The 20,014-nt window shown below is 43.0% G+C and overlaps 2 protein-coding genes across 3 annotated transcripts in view; one reads left to right on the plus strand and one right to left on the minus strand.

Annotated features, from left to right (window-relative positions):
* TXNL4B (thioredoxin like 4B) overlaps positions 1-20,014 on the minus strand; it is a 51,168-nt gene that overhangs the window by 19,855 nt on the left and 11,299 nt on the right. The gene's annotated exons all lie outside the window — the stretch shown is intronic.
* LOC145514569 (haptoglobin) lies at positions 13,447-19,805 on the plus strand. Of its 2 annotated transcripts, none has more exons than XM_081512651.1 (7): positions 13,447-13,667; positions 15,538-15,611; positions 15,893-15,991; positions 16,273-16,344; positions 16,904-17,005; positions 17,850-17,924; positions 18,890-19,805. In XM_081512651.1, the coding sequence occupies exons 1-7, from the start codon at positions 13,663-13,665 to the stop codon at positions 19,666-19,668; spliced, it is 1,206 nt and encodes a 401-aa protein (XP_081368777.1). In that variant the 5' UTR covers positions 13,447-13,662; the 3' UTR covers positions 19,669-19,805. The 2 variants fall into 2 exon arrangements, with proteins under 2 accessions (XP_081368777.1, XP_081368775.1); XM_081512649.1 differs by having other exon boundaries at positions 13,633-13,667; positions 15,538-15,623.

The raw sequence follows: 20,014 nt of genomic DNA on the forward strand, positions 1-20,014 counted from the left end.
AACAATGTGTAGACAGGACTTAGTGACTAAAAACAACAATGGTTCTTAACAAGCTTTGATAGCCACTCAGAACTGATACCCTTACTCTGACTAGTGAGGTCGGCTAGCGAGTTTGCTATCCCTTTCTGGTAAGTAACGCCTTAATTCGGTAAAGGATTTGTTTCTAATGGACCCTTAAAAGTGACTCTAATTGTGAGAACTCAAGGCTGCTGCTGTGAGGAGGCCCTGAAAATCATGCAACGTTCCTCACGTAGGGGAAGCAGAACCTTCGAATGGCCCGGGGCTGCTCTGCCCAGGTTTGAATCCTGCCTGCTCTACTTACTAGCTGTGCTACCCTGAGCAAGTTCCATATCCTCTCTGTGCTCAGGTGTAAAAATGAGGTTATTAGGTAATAAAAGGCTAATCTGCTTCAGGGTTGTTGAAGAATTAAGTGAACAAACACAAAGAAAGCACACACAGCAGTGCCTGGCACATAGGAAGGACTCCAACAATGTTTAGCGATTATTATTACGACTTGGGTGCCCGCTCTCTGGAGATACTTGTAGAGCTGGTTCTGCTGACGGCTTTCACGCTTCTGAGGACCCAGTCTTTATTACAGATGGAAGCTGATGGGACTGGCAGCATCTAATTATATTGTGGTAGTCGTTTTTCCACCTCTCTGAACTTTTTGAGGGTAGAGGCTGTTTATTACTCGTTATTACTTGTTCAATTTGGCAAACTGAATTGACTGAGTGTGTGTGTGTGTGTGTGTGTGTGCGCACGCGTGTGCGTGTGCAGGGCGCTGCTGGGTGTAGTGATTAAGGTGAAAAACAAATGCCAACCTGGCCCCTACCTTGTTTCCAGGAGCCTAGAAGAAGGCCTTGCTTTCTGTCCTATGGATGAGGTTGAAGAAACTGAGGAAAATTTACACAAATTCTTCTGAATATAGATTCAAGTTTTTAAACTTATCCTAAGATCCTTACACTCTGATCCCTGACCAATTTCATACTAGAGAAGGCAGATTATGTTTGAAGTCTGTCAAAATCTGTTTGGCTGTCCTTACCAATGGGAAGCTGGTCCAAGGATAATATTTGATTTAGAACCCTGAAACTTGGAAGTTCCTCATTTATAAAGTGTCAGGGTTGATGCTACTTTCGAGAAGCTTTTTAAAAGATCTGAAATACCTGCATGTGTGTCTGCCAGTGGCCCAGTTTTTGCAAAGAGAATTGCTGGCACTAAAGAAGTATTGCTGGGAAAAGAAAAAAAAAAAAGAAATATTGCTGGGAACTGATGTCCATAATCCGGGGACAGCAGGATTTCGTGGTTCCTGTTCCCCAGTCCCTGAGGAAAAGGGAGATAATCTAGAGAGAGGCATAACAGTGGAAACATCTTTGTTTAATTTTCTTATTGAGACAAACTGAAATGTTGAACAACATGTACTGTTCTGAATTCAACATCCAACTAGTCATTCTGTTCTAGGGTCAGGTATACTCCTGGGAAAATCCAATGGTCTCATTCCATCGCTGTCCATGCACTTGTGACTGCAGGGTTTCAACAGTTCTAAGATGTTGATTATTGTTCCATTTTAACTCTTCTGAAATTGAGATGCATCTTACATTGATTTGCTGGATCATGGAGAAAGCAAGGGAATTCCAGAAAAACATCTATTTCAGCTTCATTGTCTATGCTAAAGGTTTTGACTTTGTGGATCACAACAAACTGTGGAAAATTCTTAAAGACATGGGAGTACCAGACCACCTTAACTGCTTCCTGAGAAACCTGTCTCTATGTGCATCAGGAAGCAACAGGTAGAACCGGACATGGAACAACTGACTGGTTCCAAACTGAGAAAGAAGTATGACAAGGCTGTATATGGTCACTCCACTTATTTAACTTCTATGCAGAGTATATCACGTGAAATGCTGGGCTGGATGAATCACAAGCTGGAATCAAGATTGCTGGGAGAAATATCAACAACCCAGATATGCAGATAATACCACTCTAATGGCAGAAAGAAAACAGGAACTAAAGAGCCTTTTGATGAAGGTGAAAGAGGAGAGTGAAAAATTTGGCTTTAAATTCAACATTAAAAAAAACTAAGATCATGGCATCCAGTCCCATCACTTCATGGCAAACAGAAGGGGAAAAGTGAAAGCAGTTACAGATTTTATTTTCTTGGGCTCCAAAATTACTGTGGACAGTGACTGCAGCCATGAAATTATTATTTTTTTTTTTATTTTTTTATTTTTTAATTTATTTTAGTTGGGAGCTAATTACTCTACAATACTGTAGTAGTTTCTGCCATACATCGACACGAATCAGCCATGGGCCCACATGTGTTCCCCTTCCTGGATCCCCCTCCCACTTCCCTCCCCATCCCATCCCTCTGGGTCATCCCATTGCCCCAGTCCTGAGCATTTGTCTCATGCATCGAACATGGAATGGTGTTCTGTTTCACATATGATAATATACACATGTTCCAATGCTATTCTCCCAGAACGTCCCACCCTCACCTTCTCCCTCAGAGTCCATAAGACTGTTCTATGCATCTGCATCTCTTATTCTGTCTTGCATATAGGGTTATCGTCACCATCCTTCAAATTCCATATATATGCACTAGTATACTGTATTGTTGTTTTTCTTTCTTGCAGCCATGAAATTAAAAGATGCTTGCTCCCTGGAAGGAAAGCTATGACAAACCTAGACAGCATATTAAAAAGCAGAGACATCACTTTGCCAACAAAGGTCAAAGCTATTTTTTTTCCAGTAGCCATGTATGGATGTGAGAGTTGGACTATAAATGCTGAGTGCCGAAGAATTTATGCTTTCAAATTGTGGTGCTGGAGAAGACTCTTGAGAGTTGCTTGGACAGCCAGGAGATCAAAACAGTCAATCCTAAAGTCAATCAAAACAGTCAATATCAACCCTGAATATTCACTGGAAGGACTGACGCTGAAAAGATGAAGCTCCAATACTTTGGCCACCTGATGCAAAGAGCCAACTCATTGGAAAAGACCCTGATGCTGGGAAAGTTGAAGGCAAAAGGAGAAGGGGGTGGCAGAGGATGAGATGGTTAGATAGCATCACTGACTCAATGGAAATGAATTTGAGCAAACTCTGGGAGATAGTGGTGGACAGAGGAACCTGGCATGCTGCAGTCCATGGGGTCGCAAAGAGTTGGACAAGACTGAGCAACAACAAAAATTGATGGGATCTTAGGCATTTTGTCAGTGACTAATTGACAAGAGTTTTCTTTTTCTTACAATTCATAGCATATTAAATTAGAGGAAATATGACAGTGGTTCCCAAACTTTGCTTGCATTTGGAATCACCTCAGTTCAGTTCAGTTCACTCAGTCGTGTCTGACTCTTTGTGACCCCATGAACCACAGCACGCCAGGCCTCTCTGTCCATCACCAACTCCCGGAGTCCACCCAAACCCATGTCCATCGAGTTGATGATGCCATCCAGCCATCTCATCCTCTGTTGTCACTTCCTCCGACCCTCAATCTTTCCCAGCATCAGAGGCTTTTCCAATGAGTCAGCTCTTCACATCAGGTGGTCAAAGTATTGGAGTTTTCAGCTTCAACATCAGTCCTTCCAATGAATACCCAGGACTGATCTCCTTTAGGGTGGACTGGTTGGATCTCCTTGCAGTCCAAGGAACTCTCAAGAGCCTTCTCTAACACCACAGTTCAAAAGCATCAATTCTTCGGTGCTCAGCTTTCTTTATAGACCAACTCTCACATCCATACATGACTACTGCAAAAACCATAGCCTTGAGTAGACAGACCTTTGTTGGCAAAGTAATGTCTCTGCTTTTTAATATGCTATCTAGGTTGGTCATAACTTTCCTTCCAAGGAGTAAGCGTCTTTTAATTTCATGGCTGCAGTCACCATCTGCAGTGATTTTGGAGCCCAGAAAAATAAAGTCAGCCACTGTTTCCACTGTTTCCCCATCTATCTGCCATGAAGTTATGGTATGACCTAAATTAAATCCCTTAAGACTGTACAGTGGAAGTGAGAAATAGATTCAAGGGACTAATCTGATAGACAGAGTGCCTGAAGAACTATGGACGGAGGCTTGTGACACTGTACAGGAGGCACTGATCAAGACCACCCCCAAGAAAAAGAAATGCAAAAAGGCAAAATGGTTGTCTGAGGAGGCATTACAAATAGCTGAGAAAAGAAGAGAAGCTAAAGGCAAAGGAGAAAGGGAAATATATACACATTTGAATGCAGAGTTCCAAATAGCAAAGAGAGATAAGAAAGCCTTCCTCAGTGATCAATGCAAAGAAATAGAGGAAAATAATAGAATGGGAAAGACTACATATACACAATGGAATATTACTCGGCTATTAAAAAGAATGCATTTAAATCAGTTCTAATGAGGTGGATGAAACGCATATATATGGAATTTAGAAAGATGGTAATGATGACCCTATATGCGAGACACCAAAAGAGACACAGATGTAAAGAACAGACTTTTGGACCCTGTGGGAGAAGGTGAGGGTGGGATGATTTGAGAGAATAGCATTGAAACATATATATTACCATATGTGAAATAGATCGCCAGTCCAGGTTCGATGCATGAGACAGGGCGCTCAGGGCTGGTGCACTGGGATGACCCTGAGTGATGGGATGGGGAGGGAGGTGGGAGGGGGGTTCAGGATGGGGAACACATGTACACCCATGGCTGATTCATGTCAATGTATGGCAAAGACCACTACAATATTGTAAACTAATTAGCCTCCAATTAAAATAATTAAAAAAAGAAAAAGCATTTGGTATCTCTTAATGTTAAAAAAAAAAAGCCCACTTCAACAAACTAAGACTAGAAAGAAACTTCCATAATCTTATAAAGGATATTTAAAAAACAGGCAATGGCACCCCACTCCAGTACTCTTTTGCCTGGAAAATCCCATGGACGGAGGAGCCTGGCAGGCTTTAGTCCATGGGGTCGCTAAGAGTCGGACACGACTGAGCAACTTCACTTTCACTTTTCCCTTTCATGCACTGGAGAAGGAAACGGCAACCCACTCCAGTATTCTTGCCTGGAGAATCCCAGGGACGGCGGAGCCTGGTGGGCTGCCGTTTATGGGGTCGCACAGAGTCGGACACGACTGAAGTGACTTAGCAGCAGCAGCAGCAGCAAAAAACACAACAAAACTAACCTCAAAACAAAACAAGTCTACAACTAACTTAAGAGTGACATTTTGAATGCTTTTTGCCTCCTTGGGCTTGGGAACAAGACTAGGATGTCCACTTGCCACTTCTAGGTAACACTGTAATGAAAATCCTAGTTAGTGCAAAAGAGTGAGAAAAAGAAATAAGATTTAAAAGTTAAAGATTAGAAAAGAAGTAAAAGAGCCATTATTGGCAAATAGCATGACTGTGTACCAAAAAATTAATCAAAACATTAATTAGTTAATTAATTAATCAAAACATTAGATTTAATTAGTGAGTTTACCAAAGTTGCTAGATACAAGGTCAATAATTTGAAATTAATTGTTTTTCTATATTAGTAATAAACAGCACATTAAATGAAAATATCAGTTATGATAGCATAATAATCAAATACTCGGGAATAAATTTAATGAAAGAGGTGCAAGAAATCACAGCAAGATCTCTTTTGATCCACCTCTTAAGAGTAATGAAAATAAAAGCAAAATAAACAAGTGAGACCTAATTAAACTTAAAACCTTTTGCATAGCAAAAGAAACCATAAACAAAATGAAAAGACAACTCACAAAATGGGAGAAAATATTTGCAAATGAAGTGACTAACAAGGAATTAACCTCTAAAATACAGAAACAGCACATGCAGCTCATTATCAAAAAAACAAACAACCCAATCAAAAAATGGATAGATGATCTAAATAGACATTTTTCCAAAGAAGATACACAGATGGCCAAGAGGCACATGAAGAGATGTTCAACATGACTAATTATTAGAGAACTGCAAATCAAAACTACAATGAAGTTTTCACACCCACCAGAATGGCCATCACCAAAAAATCTACAAACTAAATGCTGGAGAAGGTGTGGAGAAAAAGGAAGCCTCTTACACTGTTAGTGGGAAAGTAAATTGGTATAGCCACTATGGAGAACAGTATAGAGGTTCCTTAAAAACCTAAAAATAGAGGTACCGTAGGATCCAGCAATCCCACTCCTGGGCCTATATCCAGAGAAAATCATAATTTGAAAAAACACATGTACCTCAATGTTCATTGCTGCACTATTTATAATAACCAGGACATGGAAGCGCCCTAAAGGTCCATCGACAGAGGAATGGATAAAGGAGACATGGTATATGTATATACAATGGAATATTACTCAGCCATAAAAAAAATTAAATAATACTATTTGCAGCAACACAGATGGATCTAGAGATTGTTATAGGAGTGAAGTAAATCAGAGAAACATGGACATGGACATGGAACAAAAGACTGGTTCCAAATAGGAAAAGGAGTACGTCAAGGCTGTATATTGTCACCCTGCTTATTTAACTTATATGCAGAGTACATCATGAGAAACACTGGGCTGGAAGAAACACAAGCTGGAATCAAGATTGCTGGGAGAAATATCAATAACCTCAGATATGCGGATGACACCACCCTTATGGCAGAAAGTGAAGAAGAACTAAAGAGCCTCTTGATGAAGGTGAAAGAGGAGAGTAAAAAAGTTGGCTAAAAGCTCAACGTTCAGAAAACTAAGATCATGGCATCTGGTCCCATCACTTCATGGGAAATAGATGGGGAAACAGTGGAAACAGTGTAAGACTTTATTTTTTTGGGCTCCAAAATCACTGCTGATGGTGATTGCAGCCATGAAATTAAAAGACGCTTACTCCTTGGAAGGAAGGTTATAGCCAACCTAGACAGCATATTTAAAAGCAGAGACATTACTTTGCCAACAAAAGTACGTCTAGTCAAGGCTATGGTTTTTGCAGTGGTCATGCATGGATGTGAGAGTTGGACGGTGAAGAAAGCTGAGCGCCGCAGAATTGATGCTTTTGAACTGTGGTGTTGGAGAAGACTCTTGAGAGTCCCTTGGACTGCAAGGAGATCCAATCAATCCATCCTAAAAGAGATCAATCCTGGGTGTTCATTGGAAGGTCTGACGTTGAAGCTGAAACTCCAATACTTTGGGCACCTCATGCGAAGGGCTGACTCATTGGAAAAGACCCTAATGCTGGGTAGGATTGGGGGCGGGAAGAGAAGGGGACGACAGAGGATGAGATGGTTGGATGGCATCACCGACTCGATGGACATGGGTTTGGGTAGACTCCGGGAGTTGGTGATGGACAGAGAGGCCTGGCGTGCTGCAATTCATGGGGTCACAAAGAGTCGGACACGACTGAGCGACTGAACTAAACTGAAGTCAGAGAAATACAAATATTACAAGGTATTACTTATATGTGGAATCTAAAAAAAATGGTACAAATGAACCTATTTATAAGACAGAAATAGAGTCACAGATGTAGAAAACAAACCTAAGGTTACCAAGGGGGAAGGGAGGGATAAATTGGAAGATTAGGACTGACATATATACACTACTATATATAAAATAGATAACTGATAAGGACCTACTGAATCGCACAGGGAACTCTACTCAATACTCTGTGACGATCTATATAGGAATAGAACCTGAAAAAGAGTGGATATATGTATATGTATAACTGATTCACTGTGCTGTACAGCAGAAACTAACACAACATTGTACATCAACTATACTCCAATAAAAACTAAAATTTATATGAAATGCAAAGGACCTAGAGGAGTCAGTCAGAACAATCTTGAGGAAGAAGAATAAATTTGGAATACCTAAAATACCAGATGGGCTTCCCTGGTGGCTCAGATGGTAAAGAATCTGAGTGCAATTGAGGAGACTGGGGTTCGATCCCTGGGTCAGGAAGATCCCCTGGAGAACAGAATGGCTATCCACTCCAGTATTCTTACCTGCAAAATCCCATGGACAGAGGAGCCTGGCGGGCTACAGTCCATGGGATCATAAAAGAGTCGGACACGACTTGGTGACTAAGCAATAACAAAATACCAGATAGCAAGATTTTCTATTAACTGTTCCTTAGTAAAACTGTGACTTTGGCCCAAGATTAAACAAACAGATTCATGGAACTAAATAAAGAATATAGAAAGAGACCAACACATATTTGGTCATCTAACTTCTAACAAAGACACCTCTGCAAATTAGGGGCAAAGGATGATCATTATAGAAAATTCTATTGGAGCAATTGCTTATCTATATGGAAAGATAAACCTGAACTTTCATCTCACATCATACACGAACATTAATTCCGTATAGATCACAGACTTCTAGAATAAAATTTAAGAGAATGTTATAGAGCTTATGGTTGTCTCGGGGGGGAAGGATGGGGGAAAGGGATAGCTAGGGAGTTTGGGATGGACATGTACAGACTGCTGTATTTAAGATGGATAACCAACAAGGACCTACCATGGAGCACATGGAACTCTGCTCAGTGTTATGTGGCAGCCTGGATGGGAAGGAGTTTGGGGGAGAATGGATACATGTATATGTATGGCTGAGTTTCTTGGCTGTTCACCTGAAACTATCACAACATTTTTTGTTAACTGGCTATACCCCAATACAAAATAAAAAGATTTTTTAAAAAGAGAGAATGTTGTCATAATCTTATAGGTGAAGATTTCTTAATTAGGACACAAAAAAACACTCACCATAAAATTTAGAACACTGATAAATTAGGACTTATTAAAATTCAGAACTACTGTACTTCTGTTCATCAAAATACACAATGAAGAGTGTTAAAAGACATGTCTTAGAATGAAAGATGTTGACAATACATTTACCTAACAGAAGATCAGTGTTCAAAATATCTTAGAAAAAAAAACTCCTAAATCAAATCAACAAAGACATTTCATAGAGAGGATATCTAAAAGGAGCAACAAGAATACAAAAAAGAGTACATATCATTTGATGTCCAGGAAATGCAAATTAAAGCCATTATTATATTTCACTGCACCAGAATGGCTAAAACTGTAATGCATTGGCAAGGATATGGATCAGTAAGAGCTTTGTCATGTTGCTGTTGGGAATGTATACTGGAGAACTGTTTGGTAGTATCTATTAATATCAAAGCTAAATACATTCCCACCGTTGACACAACAAAGTATTTACCCAAGAGAAATAATGCATCCACCGAAAGACATGTGCAAGAATGTTTAAAGCAGCTTTACTGTCAAGCAGCTTATTGTTAAAGCTAATAAAAAATACCCAGGGCAGGGAGGCTGTAAATTTCCCTTGTTGCCCCAGAGCTGGGGTTGGTGTAACAGAGTTCAGGTTTTGTTTGGAAGAGAAGTGCAAATTTTTGTGCACCTGAATTTTCAGTCGATAGTGGTGGTGAGAAATATTTCATTTTAGATCCCTTACAAGAGGCAGCTGCACCCCAAAGAGAAAGCCTCTGCCTCATTTCATGGGACCATGGAACCGAGTGGTTGTGCAGGCCAGAAGTTATGGCTATTTAGAATGCAGATACACAGACTCTGCTCAGATGTGCTGAATCACATCTCTGGAAGGAGGGGCTATGGCTTTGCTTCTTAAGTCTATCAGGTGATTCCTCTACCTTCATATTTTTAAATGTTATTTGATTCCCTGGTGGCTCAGAGGGTAAAGAATCCAGATGCCTGCAATACGGGAGACCTGCGTTTAATCCCTGGGCTGGGAAGATCTCCTGGAGAAGGGAATGGCAACCCACTCCAGTATTCTTGCCTGGAGAACCCCCATGGACAGAGAAGCCTGGTGGGCTACAATCAATGGGGCCACAAAGAGTCGGACATGACTGAGTGACTAAGGACAGTACATAAATACTGTATGTGAGATATATACGTGTATACATGTGATACGTCTTTTTTAAAATAAAGCACAATAAAATGTACTTTCATGAGCCTATTACCCAGTCCAAAAGCTGGATCATTAACAAGAATGCATTTGTATTTATATTTACCTACATGCCTCTCTCTTATGCCCTCCTTCTGCCTCCCTATGAGAGGTAACATTTTACATTTTGTGTTTTCCGTTCTATTAAAATTTTTAAAAATAAAGTTTTTGTCTTCTTGGCATCTATGTCTCTACATTATATTGTTTAGTATTGCTTGTTTTGTTTTTTTTTTTAATTGACCAGGAAAAAGTTCACCATCTTTTTTTGAATTTTTTATTGTAATAAAATATATATAATATGAAATTTCTGATTTTAACAGTTTTGAAGTATACAACTCAGTGGCATTCATTGTATTTGCAATGTTGTGCAACCACCGTTTCCAAAACTTTTTCATCATTCCAAACAGAAACTCTGTACCCATTAAGCAATAACTCCCCTTTTCTTCCCCTGCTGCACATACCCCTACCCCTCACCCCTGGTGACCTCTATTCTACTCTCTGCCTTGATGATTTTCCCTTTTCTAGACATTTTATACAAGTGGAATCATGCATTTGTGTTTTGTTTGTTTCTGGTTTCTTTCACTTCACATAATATTTTCAAAGTTTATTCATGTCATGGCATATATCAGAACTTCTTATAAGTGAACAATATTCCACTGTATGTATTTTTATCCATTCATCTGTTGAAGGACATTTGAGTTGTTTCTACCCTTGGATATTGTGAATCATGTTGCAATGAACACTGGTGTACAAGAATCTGTTTGAGTCCCTTTTCAATTGTTTTGGGTTAAATACCTAGAGATGGAATCGCTGGATCATATGGTATTAATAATTCTAGGTTAGCATTTTGAGGAACCATCATACTGTTTTCCAAATACTACTCCATTTTACATTCCCACCAGCAATGTCTGGGAGTTCCAATTTCTCCACATTCTTGCCAAGACTTAAATATTTTTTTTCTTTTAATTGTAGCCATACTTGTAGGTGGAGGCTTCCCAGGTGGCTCAGTGGTAAAGAACCCGCCTACCAATGCTGGGGTTTGATCACTGGGTTGAGAAGATCCCCTGGAGGAGGAAATGGCAACCTGCTCCAGTATCCTTGCCTGGAAAATTCCATGGAGAGGAGCCTGGTGGGCTATACTCCATGGGGTCATCAAGAGTTGGACACGACTGACCGCACACACACACATGCTGGTAGGTGTAAGGTGGTATCTTGCAGGTTTGCATGTCCTTAATGATGTTTTCCAACAGTGTTGATCATTTTTCATGTACTTGCTGACCATTTTTGTATGTCTTTCCTGGAAAAATGTTTATTCATATCACTTGTTCATGTTTAATTGGGTTGTTTTTCATTTTGTTGCTGTAAGAGTTCTTTATATAGTCTGGATAGTAAATCCTTACTGGATACATGATTTGTAAAAATTTTCTCCTATTCGTAGATTATCTTTTTACTTTCTTGATATTATCTTTTGATGCACAAAAGTTTTTAATTTTGATGAAGCCCAATTTATCCATTTTTCTTTTTGCTGCTTGCAATTTTGGTGTCATATTTTAGAATCCATTACTGAGTTTGCTTGGTTTTGAGCTCTATAAAAGCAGTATCACTCACAATATAGTTTCCTGAAACTTGAAGTTCTCTTTAAAAATTATGTTTATAAAACTATCCATGTTCTTTCATAGTTCATTCATTCTCATGGCTGTGTAATCTTGTTATACAAATAGATTACACATTATTAGCCATTTGTGCTGTTTCCAGTTATTTTGCTATTACATCAGCGCCACCTTAAATATCCCAGAGGGATTATTCTGCACACTCTAAGAACCATTGGGCTTTTATAAATGAAATGAGTGTTATTAAAATTGAATAGCACTCAGCTGCAGACATTTGACTGAAGTATATCTACTTTTCTCTCCACCTATTTGGATTGATTACTGGATCACTATAAATTTTTAAAGAGTTGGGAATACTAGATCACCTTACTTACCACCTGAGAAACCTGTATGCAGGTCAAGAAGCAACAGTTAAAAATGGACCTGGAACAACTGACTGGTTTAAAATTTGGAAAGGGGGAGGGGAGTTCAGGATGGGGAACACACGTAAACCCATGGCTGATTCATGTCAATGTATGGCAAAAACCACTACAATATTGTAAAGTAATTAGCCCCCAACTAAAATAAATAAATTTATTTTAAAAAAAAATTTGGAAAGGAATACATTAAGGCTGTATATTGTCACCTCATTTAACTGACATGCAGAGTACATCATGTGAAATGCCGGCCTGGCTGAAGCTCAAACTGGAATCAAGATTGCCAGGAGAAATATCAATAACTTCAGATATGCAGATGACACCACCCTTATGGCAGAAAATGAAGAGGAATTAAAGAGCCTCTTGATGAAGGTGAAAGAGGACAGTGAAAATCGGCCTAAAATGCAACATTGAAAAAACTAAGATCATGGCATCTAGTCCCATCACCTCATGGCAAATAAATGGGGAAACAATGGAAACAGTGACAGACTTCATTTATTTTCTGGGGCTCCAAAATCACTGTGGACAGTGACTGCAGCCATGAAATTAAAAGATGCTTGCTCCTTGCAAGAAAAGCTATGACAAACCTAGATAGCGTATTAAAAAGTACAGACATCACTTTGCCAACAAGGTCTGTATAGTTAAAGCTATGGTTTTTCCAGTAGTCATGTACGAATGTGAGAGTTGGAATATAAAGAAGGCTGAGTGCCAAAGAATTGATGCTTTTGAACTGTGGTGTTGGAGAGGACTCTTGAGAGTCCTGTGGACAGCAAGGAGATCAAATCAGTCAATTCTAAAGGAAATCAACCCTAAATATTCATTGGAAGGACTGATGCTGAAGCTGAAGCTCCAATAGCTTGACTACCTGATGCGAAGAGCTGACTTACTGGAAAAGACCCTGATGCTGGGAAAGATTGAAGGCAGGAGGAGAAGCAGGTGACAGGATGAGCTGGTTGGATGGCATCACTGACTCAATGGACATGAGTTTGAGCAAACTCTGGGAGATAGTGAAGGACAGGGAAACCTGGCGTGCAACCATGGGGTTGCAAAGAGTTGGACACGACTGAGCAACTGAACAACAACAAGAATAAAACCATGATAACCACTGCCATTGAGTATGGTTTGCATCTACACTATAGCCTTAATCATTCTGTGTGATTTGTTGAAACAAGCAACCAGAGAAGACACAATGAGTACATTTTACTGATTTCAGGTTGGAAAGCTTTGCAGAATAGGGAGATGGCAACACAGTGTGGAGGACATGATTGTGAAAAGGAAATGCTTACTTAAGAGCCCTGTCTCAGCCAGGTTGCAGGAGTGTCTCTAATGGATTTGAAACAACCCCAAGAAGGGCTTTGTTCAGTGCCAAAAAGCATTCAGAACAAAGAGACCCAGATTGACGGTTCCTCCCCCAGTCCTGCACACTGGCTCATTTCGGGAAACGCTTTGGCAGCTGCATGGGGTAGTGATATGGCCAGGATTCTTTGGCTCAAGCATGAAGAACACCAGAGGAACCTTTAGCATGAAGCAAGAGCTGGACTCTTTAACAGGGAAGTTGTTTGTGGCTTTTTTACCGGAAAATGTGACTAACCTTAATAAGGCCAAAGTGTGGAGACACAGCAATTACAAAATCAAGAAGGGGGTGGAGTGAGATACTGGGGACATAAAAGCATCAGCAGGTGCCCCCAACGGCACTGCTCTTCCAGAGGCAGACACACCAAAGATGAGGTGAGTCCATAGTTTGCTCCTATCCCTCACTTTTCTCTATTATTTCATCCTTCTTTGGATATATCTTTTATCTACATGACAGCCTGGGTAGAGGAGAGGCCTACAGGAGAAATGCAAAAATATAATGAAGATAAATAAGGCAAATGGACTAAATTATAGACTTTGCTTGCTTTCAGATGCACAGTGTGCAAACAATATCTTTTATCCTCGCAAAGCTTCTCAGGGTTTATTCTGTCCTTGGCTCTGACTCCTGATTATTTAGGGTGGATCTCACTCTTATCTGCCTGGGGGCATCTACTCATGTGTTTGGTTTTAGAGCCAGGAAGCACCAAGGCTCAAACGGTATTTATAATAAGAATTACCTTCCAAATAGTAGCGTGTTTGTAGAGGATCCTCTATGTTCTATGTGCTGCATAAGGTTCTGGAGGAGATATTGGAAATGGATTAAAGCTTGGTCCTTGACTTCTAGGAATTATGAGTTTGGAGCAGTCTTTTCAGTCATTACCTCATTGTTTTCCAAATTTCATTCATTTGCACATCAGCTTCAAGGTTCTTGCCATATTCCTGTGCTGCCCATACTACTATTCTTTTTGTAACATCCTCTCTGGGGTGTCACTAGCAGCTCAGCGGTAAAGAATCTGCCTGACAATGCAGGATTCGATCCCTAGGTTGGGAAGATCCCCTGGAGAAGGGAATGGCAACCCCACTCTGGTATTCTTGCCTGGGAAATCCCAAGGACAGAGGAGCCTGGTGGGCTACAGTCGGGTCGCAAACTTGACTTGGTGACTGAGCACACACACACAGTGAATAAAGGTTTACTATGCAAAAATTCTCTGCTTTTCTGTGTCCATAAAAGGTAATGTTTTCAGATGGTGCTGTCTTTCCCATGAGACGTGACTTTCTCCAAGGAATAGCTTTTTCCTTGAGTTTATAAAGTTTTCATCTTTGTGGGGAAGCCAGTAGCTCCTGCGGTAGGCCTCCTGACGTTTTTTCCCTTTTTTTTGGCCACACCACATGGCCTGCGGGATCTTAGTTCCTCAACCAGGGATTGAACCTGGGTCCTTGGCAGTGCAAGCTTTGAGTCCTAACCACTGGACTGCCAGGGAGTCCTCCCTGGCATTTTGAATATGCCTATTAGCAGATTAAAAAAAATGTATAATGAGAAAGACCAAAAGTGAAACATTTGAGTGACACAAGGCACTCAGATTTTATCAAAACAGAAAAAATTTTTTTTCTGAAACGTTGAAATAATGAGACTAGAAACTTAACCAAGCCATCTCTGAGTAGTTGCCATCTTCCAGGGAGATGGCCCGTGGGTGGGTATGGCCTGTGCACTGATGCGGAGTCAGTTACCATCCAGGTAACCTTCCGGAATTTGGGAGTTGGCTATATGACTTCCAGAAGTCAAATTATCATAAAATAATAGAAACAATTACATCAGTGTTTTATATTTTAGGGAACCTCTTATTATGGAAAATCCCCCCAAGTAGAGAGAGTAGCATAATAATAACTCCCCCACTGCCCCATCTCTTAGATACCTGCATTTCATTAGTGGAATCCTCCTGGCCCAGCACCTCAGGGGTGCCCCCAAGGGAAGCTTCTCTTTGCTGAGGAGCTCATATATTGTTAACAATTTAGGGTTTCCTGAATCCTGCCATGCACTGAGGCCCAATCCCTTCCTAATCTTGCTTGCTCTTCTCTGAAGCTTCTGTAGAATTCCCGGCAGCACGGAACACAGGGGAACCTCTGTGACTGGGAAGCTGCTAAAGTATGCATGTGGGTGGGTGAGGGGTCTCTAGGTAACGGGAGGAGGATGTGTGTGTGTTGAAGCGGCGAGACCAGCGTGCCCTCCTTTCTATCTTCTCTGCAGCGCCCTGGCAGCTGTCGTCACCCTCCTGCTCTGTGGGCAGCTTCTCGCGGTGGAAACCGGCAGTGAGGCCACAGGTAGGTCTGCCTGTGGGCGAGGGCTGTACCTGGCCGCACTGCTGCATCCCACCTTGGCCCATCAGATCTTCACCCTCTCCGGAAAAATCCAATTGCCCCTTATCCTGATCTCTGGTCTTTCAGTATCGTAAAGAACACTGGGGAGCCAGCCAGCCAGCAATCTCTCCTGGGCTTCCGTTTGGGGTGTGGGAGGTTGATATGCTGTTTCTTCTCTCCTGACTTTTCCAGTCTCTAGGGGCAGTTTCTGAAAATGAACTTTGTCTTCCTGTTTTCCTTTGCAGCCGACAGCTGCCCAAAGGCCCCCGAGATTGCTAATAGCCACGTGGAGTACTCGGTTCGCTATCAGTGTGACAAATATTACAAACTGCGCGCTGGAAATGGTAAGCCTGGGCGAATGCCTCCAGGTCCTCCTGTCCCAAGCCCGGACCGCCTTGACACAGTCTCCACTATTGCCACGACTGCCACAGTCACTTTGACCATCATCTGTTCTGCTGGGCTTTACTAGCGCCCCCAGCACTTGGCTTTTAGTATAGCGCTCCTCCCTTGCTCCCCCTCCCTAGCCCTCCATGCTCCTACTTCTCTGACTCTGCTCTTTACATACCTTCTCTCCCAGTGCTAGGTCCAGCTTTTGGCTCATTTTTTTTTTTTCTTTTTGTTTCAGGGGTGTATACCTTTAACAATAAGCAATGGATAAACAAGGACATTGGACAGCAACTCCCTGAATGTGAAGAAGGTAGGAAGCCAGGGGCCTGGGAAGCAGATTGAAAGTGGGTATTGAGGGGTTGGTGAGCAGCAGGCATCTTGATCGGAACATCAAGGCACATCCTCTCTGTGAGGCTTCCTCTGGGCACACACCAGCCGAGGACAGGGACCGGGGGGACCACAGGTGGCCGGGCAGAAACGTGCACAGGCAAGCATCACCATGCTTCCCTATAAAGTTCACTGGGGATGTGTTCATCTGGCCTCCTGGGTGCTGACCAAATCCACTGTCCACAGAGGATCAGGGGACCCTGTATGTACAGACAGCCTACCTAGAGATCCCTGGGCCAAGGGTAAAGCAAGCTCCAGGAAGAACAGGTCGAGAGAGGGCAGAACAAAACCGCAATCTGCGGGAATGTGCTACAAGAGGCTGGAGAGGGGTCAGGACTCTATTGTCACCAGGAAGAGCTGGTGCTGCCTCCTTTTGGGGTGGAGGGAGGTTGATGTGCAAATCAGCTTCTTCTGCTCTGACTTTTCGCGTCTCCAGGGGCAGTTTCCCAATATGAACCTTCTCTTCCTCTTTTCCTTTGCAGATGACAGCTGCCCAGAGCCCCCCAAAATTGATAATGGCTACGTGGAGTACTCGGTTCGCTATCAGTGCAAAACCTACTACAAACTGCGCACTGATGGAGATGGTAAGGCCTGGACGAATGTCTCCTGTTCCCCCACTCCCATGGGGGATGGAGCCAGGGTGACTGGCCAGAAAGGGCATGTGCTTTCTGGAGCCAGAAGATTCAGGTTCTAATGAGGGTTTTGCCATTGGCAACTGTGGCCTTTGGGGCAAATTAACTCTCCTCAGCCTCAAGTTTTCTCCCTTGTTAAGGGGAGGTGATGCCACAAAGCCTACCCATCTCAGAGTGAGATCTATATAAAACAGAATGATGGTGATGGTGATGATGATGACGGCAGGGAGCCCTCACCTTGTGAGCACTACGTTCCTGCACTGTGCACAGTTTTCTCCATGGATTTGCTCATGAGGTCCTCACAACACCCCTCTGGAGATACTCTTATTTATTTCTGGCAAGTTGCACAGCTTGTGAGATCTTAACTTCTTGACCAGGGATGGAACCTGTGTCCCCCAAATTAGAAGCTCGGAGTCCTAACCACTGGACCACTAGGGAATTCCCAAGACACAGGATTATTCTTCTCATTTCACTGCTGATAAAACTGAGGCACAGAGAGGTTGAGAAATTTGCCCAAGTTCAGGTAGCCCATATGAGGGAAAGTCAGGATTTGAACCCTGATTCCAACCCTGTGCTGCCTTGACACAGTCCCCACGGCCACCTAGACCACCATCCGTCCTGCTGGGCTTCACTGGCCCCTAGCACTTCACTTCTGGCACAGAGCTCTTCTGTTCCTCCTCCTCCCTGGCCCTTCTTCCTCCTATTTCTCTGATTCTGCTCTTTAAATACCTTCTCTCCCACTGCTAGGTCCAGCTACAACATCCCTTTCAGCTTGTATTTTTTCATTTTGTTTCAGGAGTGTACACCTTTAACAGTGAGAAGCAGTGGATAAATAAGAACGTTGGACAGCAACTCCCTGAATGTGAAGCAGGTAGGAAGCCAGGGACCTGGGAAGCAGACTCAAAGTGGGTACTGAGGGGTTGGTGCATGGCAGACATCTTGATCGGAACATCAAGGCACATCCTCCCTATGAGGTTTCCTCTGGGCACACACCAGCCAAGGACAGGGACCGGGGAGACCAGAGGTGGCTGGGCAGAGATGTGTGCAGGCAGGTGACGCCGCCCCATGAAGTTCACTAAGGATGTGTTCATCTGGCCTCCGAGGCACTGACCGAGTCCACTTTCTACACTGTCCACAGAGGATCAGGGGACTCTGTACAGAGAGCCCACCTAGAGAGCCCTGGGCCAAGGGTAAAGCAAGCTCCAGGAAGAACAGGTTGAGGGAGGGCAGAACAAAACTGTAACCTGTGGGAATGTGCTACAAGAGGCTGGAGAAGGGTCGGGACTCTGTTGTCACCAGGAGGGGCTCCGCTCTCTCCTTTCCCTCCTGGAACAAGAGGATTTTGCCCATCCTCTTCTGCTACTTGGGCTGTGGAACCACTAACCTGCCGGGTATCAAATGCAGTATCTGTAAATCTGTGTTCCGGCCAACATTGCTTCATGTCCTTATTTATTCAGAGAGAATGGACCTTGGTAGCTCCTTGTCCTTACACTGAATTTCAGGGATTGTGGACCTCTAGTTGTGATAAATCATTTAAATATACCTCGAGTTCAGCAGCTGGGGTGTGAACATTTCAGTGCTGTTTGTGAGTCAGAAAAGCAGGGAACAGAACTCTGCTTTAGTGATGGGAACATTAAAAAAAAAATCATTTTATACTGTAAACATTGGGGGTGGGAGGAGCAGAAGGTAAGGGCAAAGCATGTAAATGTTTCTAGCCCTGAAGACATGAAGAGCGATAGTTTTGGACAGCGGCAAGAGTTGGCGTTTGTATGTTTCCCGGCCGGGGGGACGCTCACACCCTGCTCATATTAACGATGGTCTTGCGCTCCTCGACAGTGTGTGGAAAGCCCAAGCACCCAGTGGATCAGGTGCAGAGGATCATGGGTGGCTCGCTGGATGCCAAAGGCAGCTTTCCCTGGCAGGCCAAGATGGTCTCCCACCACAACCTCACCTCGGGAGCTACGCTCATCAATGAACAATGGCTCCTCACCACAGCTCAAAATCTCTACCTGGGTCATACCAGTGACAAAAAAGCAAACGACATCGCTCCTACTTTAAGACTCTATGTGGGGAAGAACCAGCCTGTAGAGGTGGAGAAGGTGGTTCTCCACCCTGACCACTCCAAGGTAGACATTGGGCTCATCAAACTCAGACAGAAAGTGCCCGTCAATGACAAAGTAATGCCCATCTGCCTACCTTCGAAAGATTATGTGGCGGTGGATCGTGTGGGTTATGTGTCTGGCTGGGGGCGAAATGCCAACTTCAACTTTACGGAGCATCTGAAGTACGTCATGCTGCCTGTGGCTGACCAAGACAAGTGTGTGAAGCACTACGAGGGCAGCACCGTGCCTGAAAAGAAGACAGCTAAGAGCCCTGTAGGGGTGCAGCCCATACTGAATGAGAACACCTTCTGCGTTGGCCTGTCCAAGTACCAGGAGGACACCTGTTATGGCGATGCCGGCAGCGCCTTCGTCGTTCACGACCAGGAAGACGACACCTGGTATGCAGCGGGGATCCTGAGCTTTGACAAGAGCTGTGCCGTGGCTGAGTACGGTGTGTATGTGAAGGTGACCTCCATTCTGGACTGGGTTCGGAAAACCATCGCTGACAACTAGGGCAGGGCCGGCTAGAAGCAGCTGCCTGAAAGGACGAGAGGAAAACTGGAGAGGACTGGAGGGGACAAAAATGCAGTGTGAAGCTGATGGGTTCCAGCCCTGCTTTGTTGAGTCAATAAAGAGCTTGCTTTGACTCACTTCTGTAATGTTTCTTTAAAATAATTCTATTTATTTTTGGCTGTGCTAGGACTTTATTGCTTTGCAGGATTTTCTCTAGTTTCAGCGAGTGGGGGCTACTCGCGAGTTGTGGTGTGCAGGCTTCTCACTGCTTCTCTTTTTGTGGAGCACGGGCTCCAGGGTGCGAGGGCTTCAGCAGTTGTGGCAAGCGGGCTCAGCAGTTGCAGCT

The sequence above is a fragment of the Giraffa tippelskirchi genome, chromosome 7 (genome assembly GCF_054371585.1).
Source record: "Giraffa tippelskirchi isolate mGirTip1 chromosome 7, T2T-mGirTip1v1.2.pri, whole genome shotgun sequence".
Taxonomy (NCBI): Eukaryota; Metazoa; Chordata; class Mammalia; order Artiodactyla; family Giraffidae; genus Giraffa; species Giraffa tippelskirchi.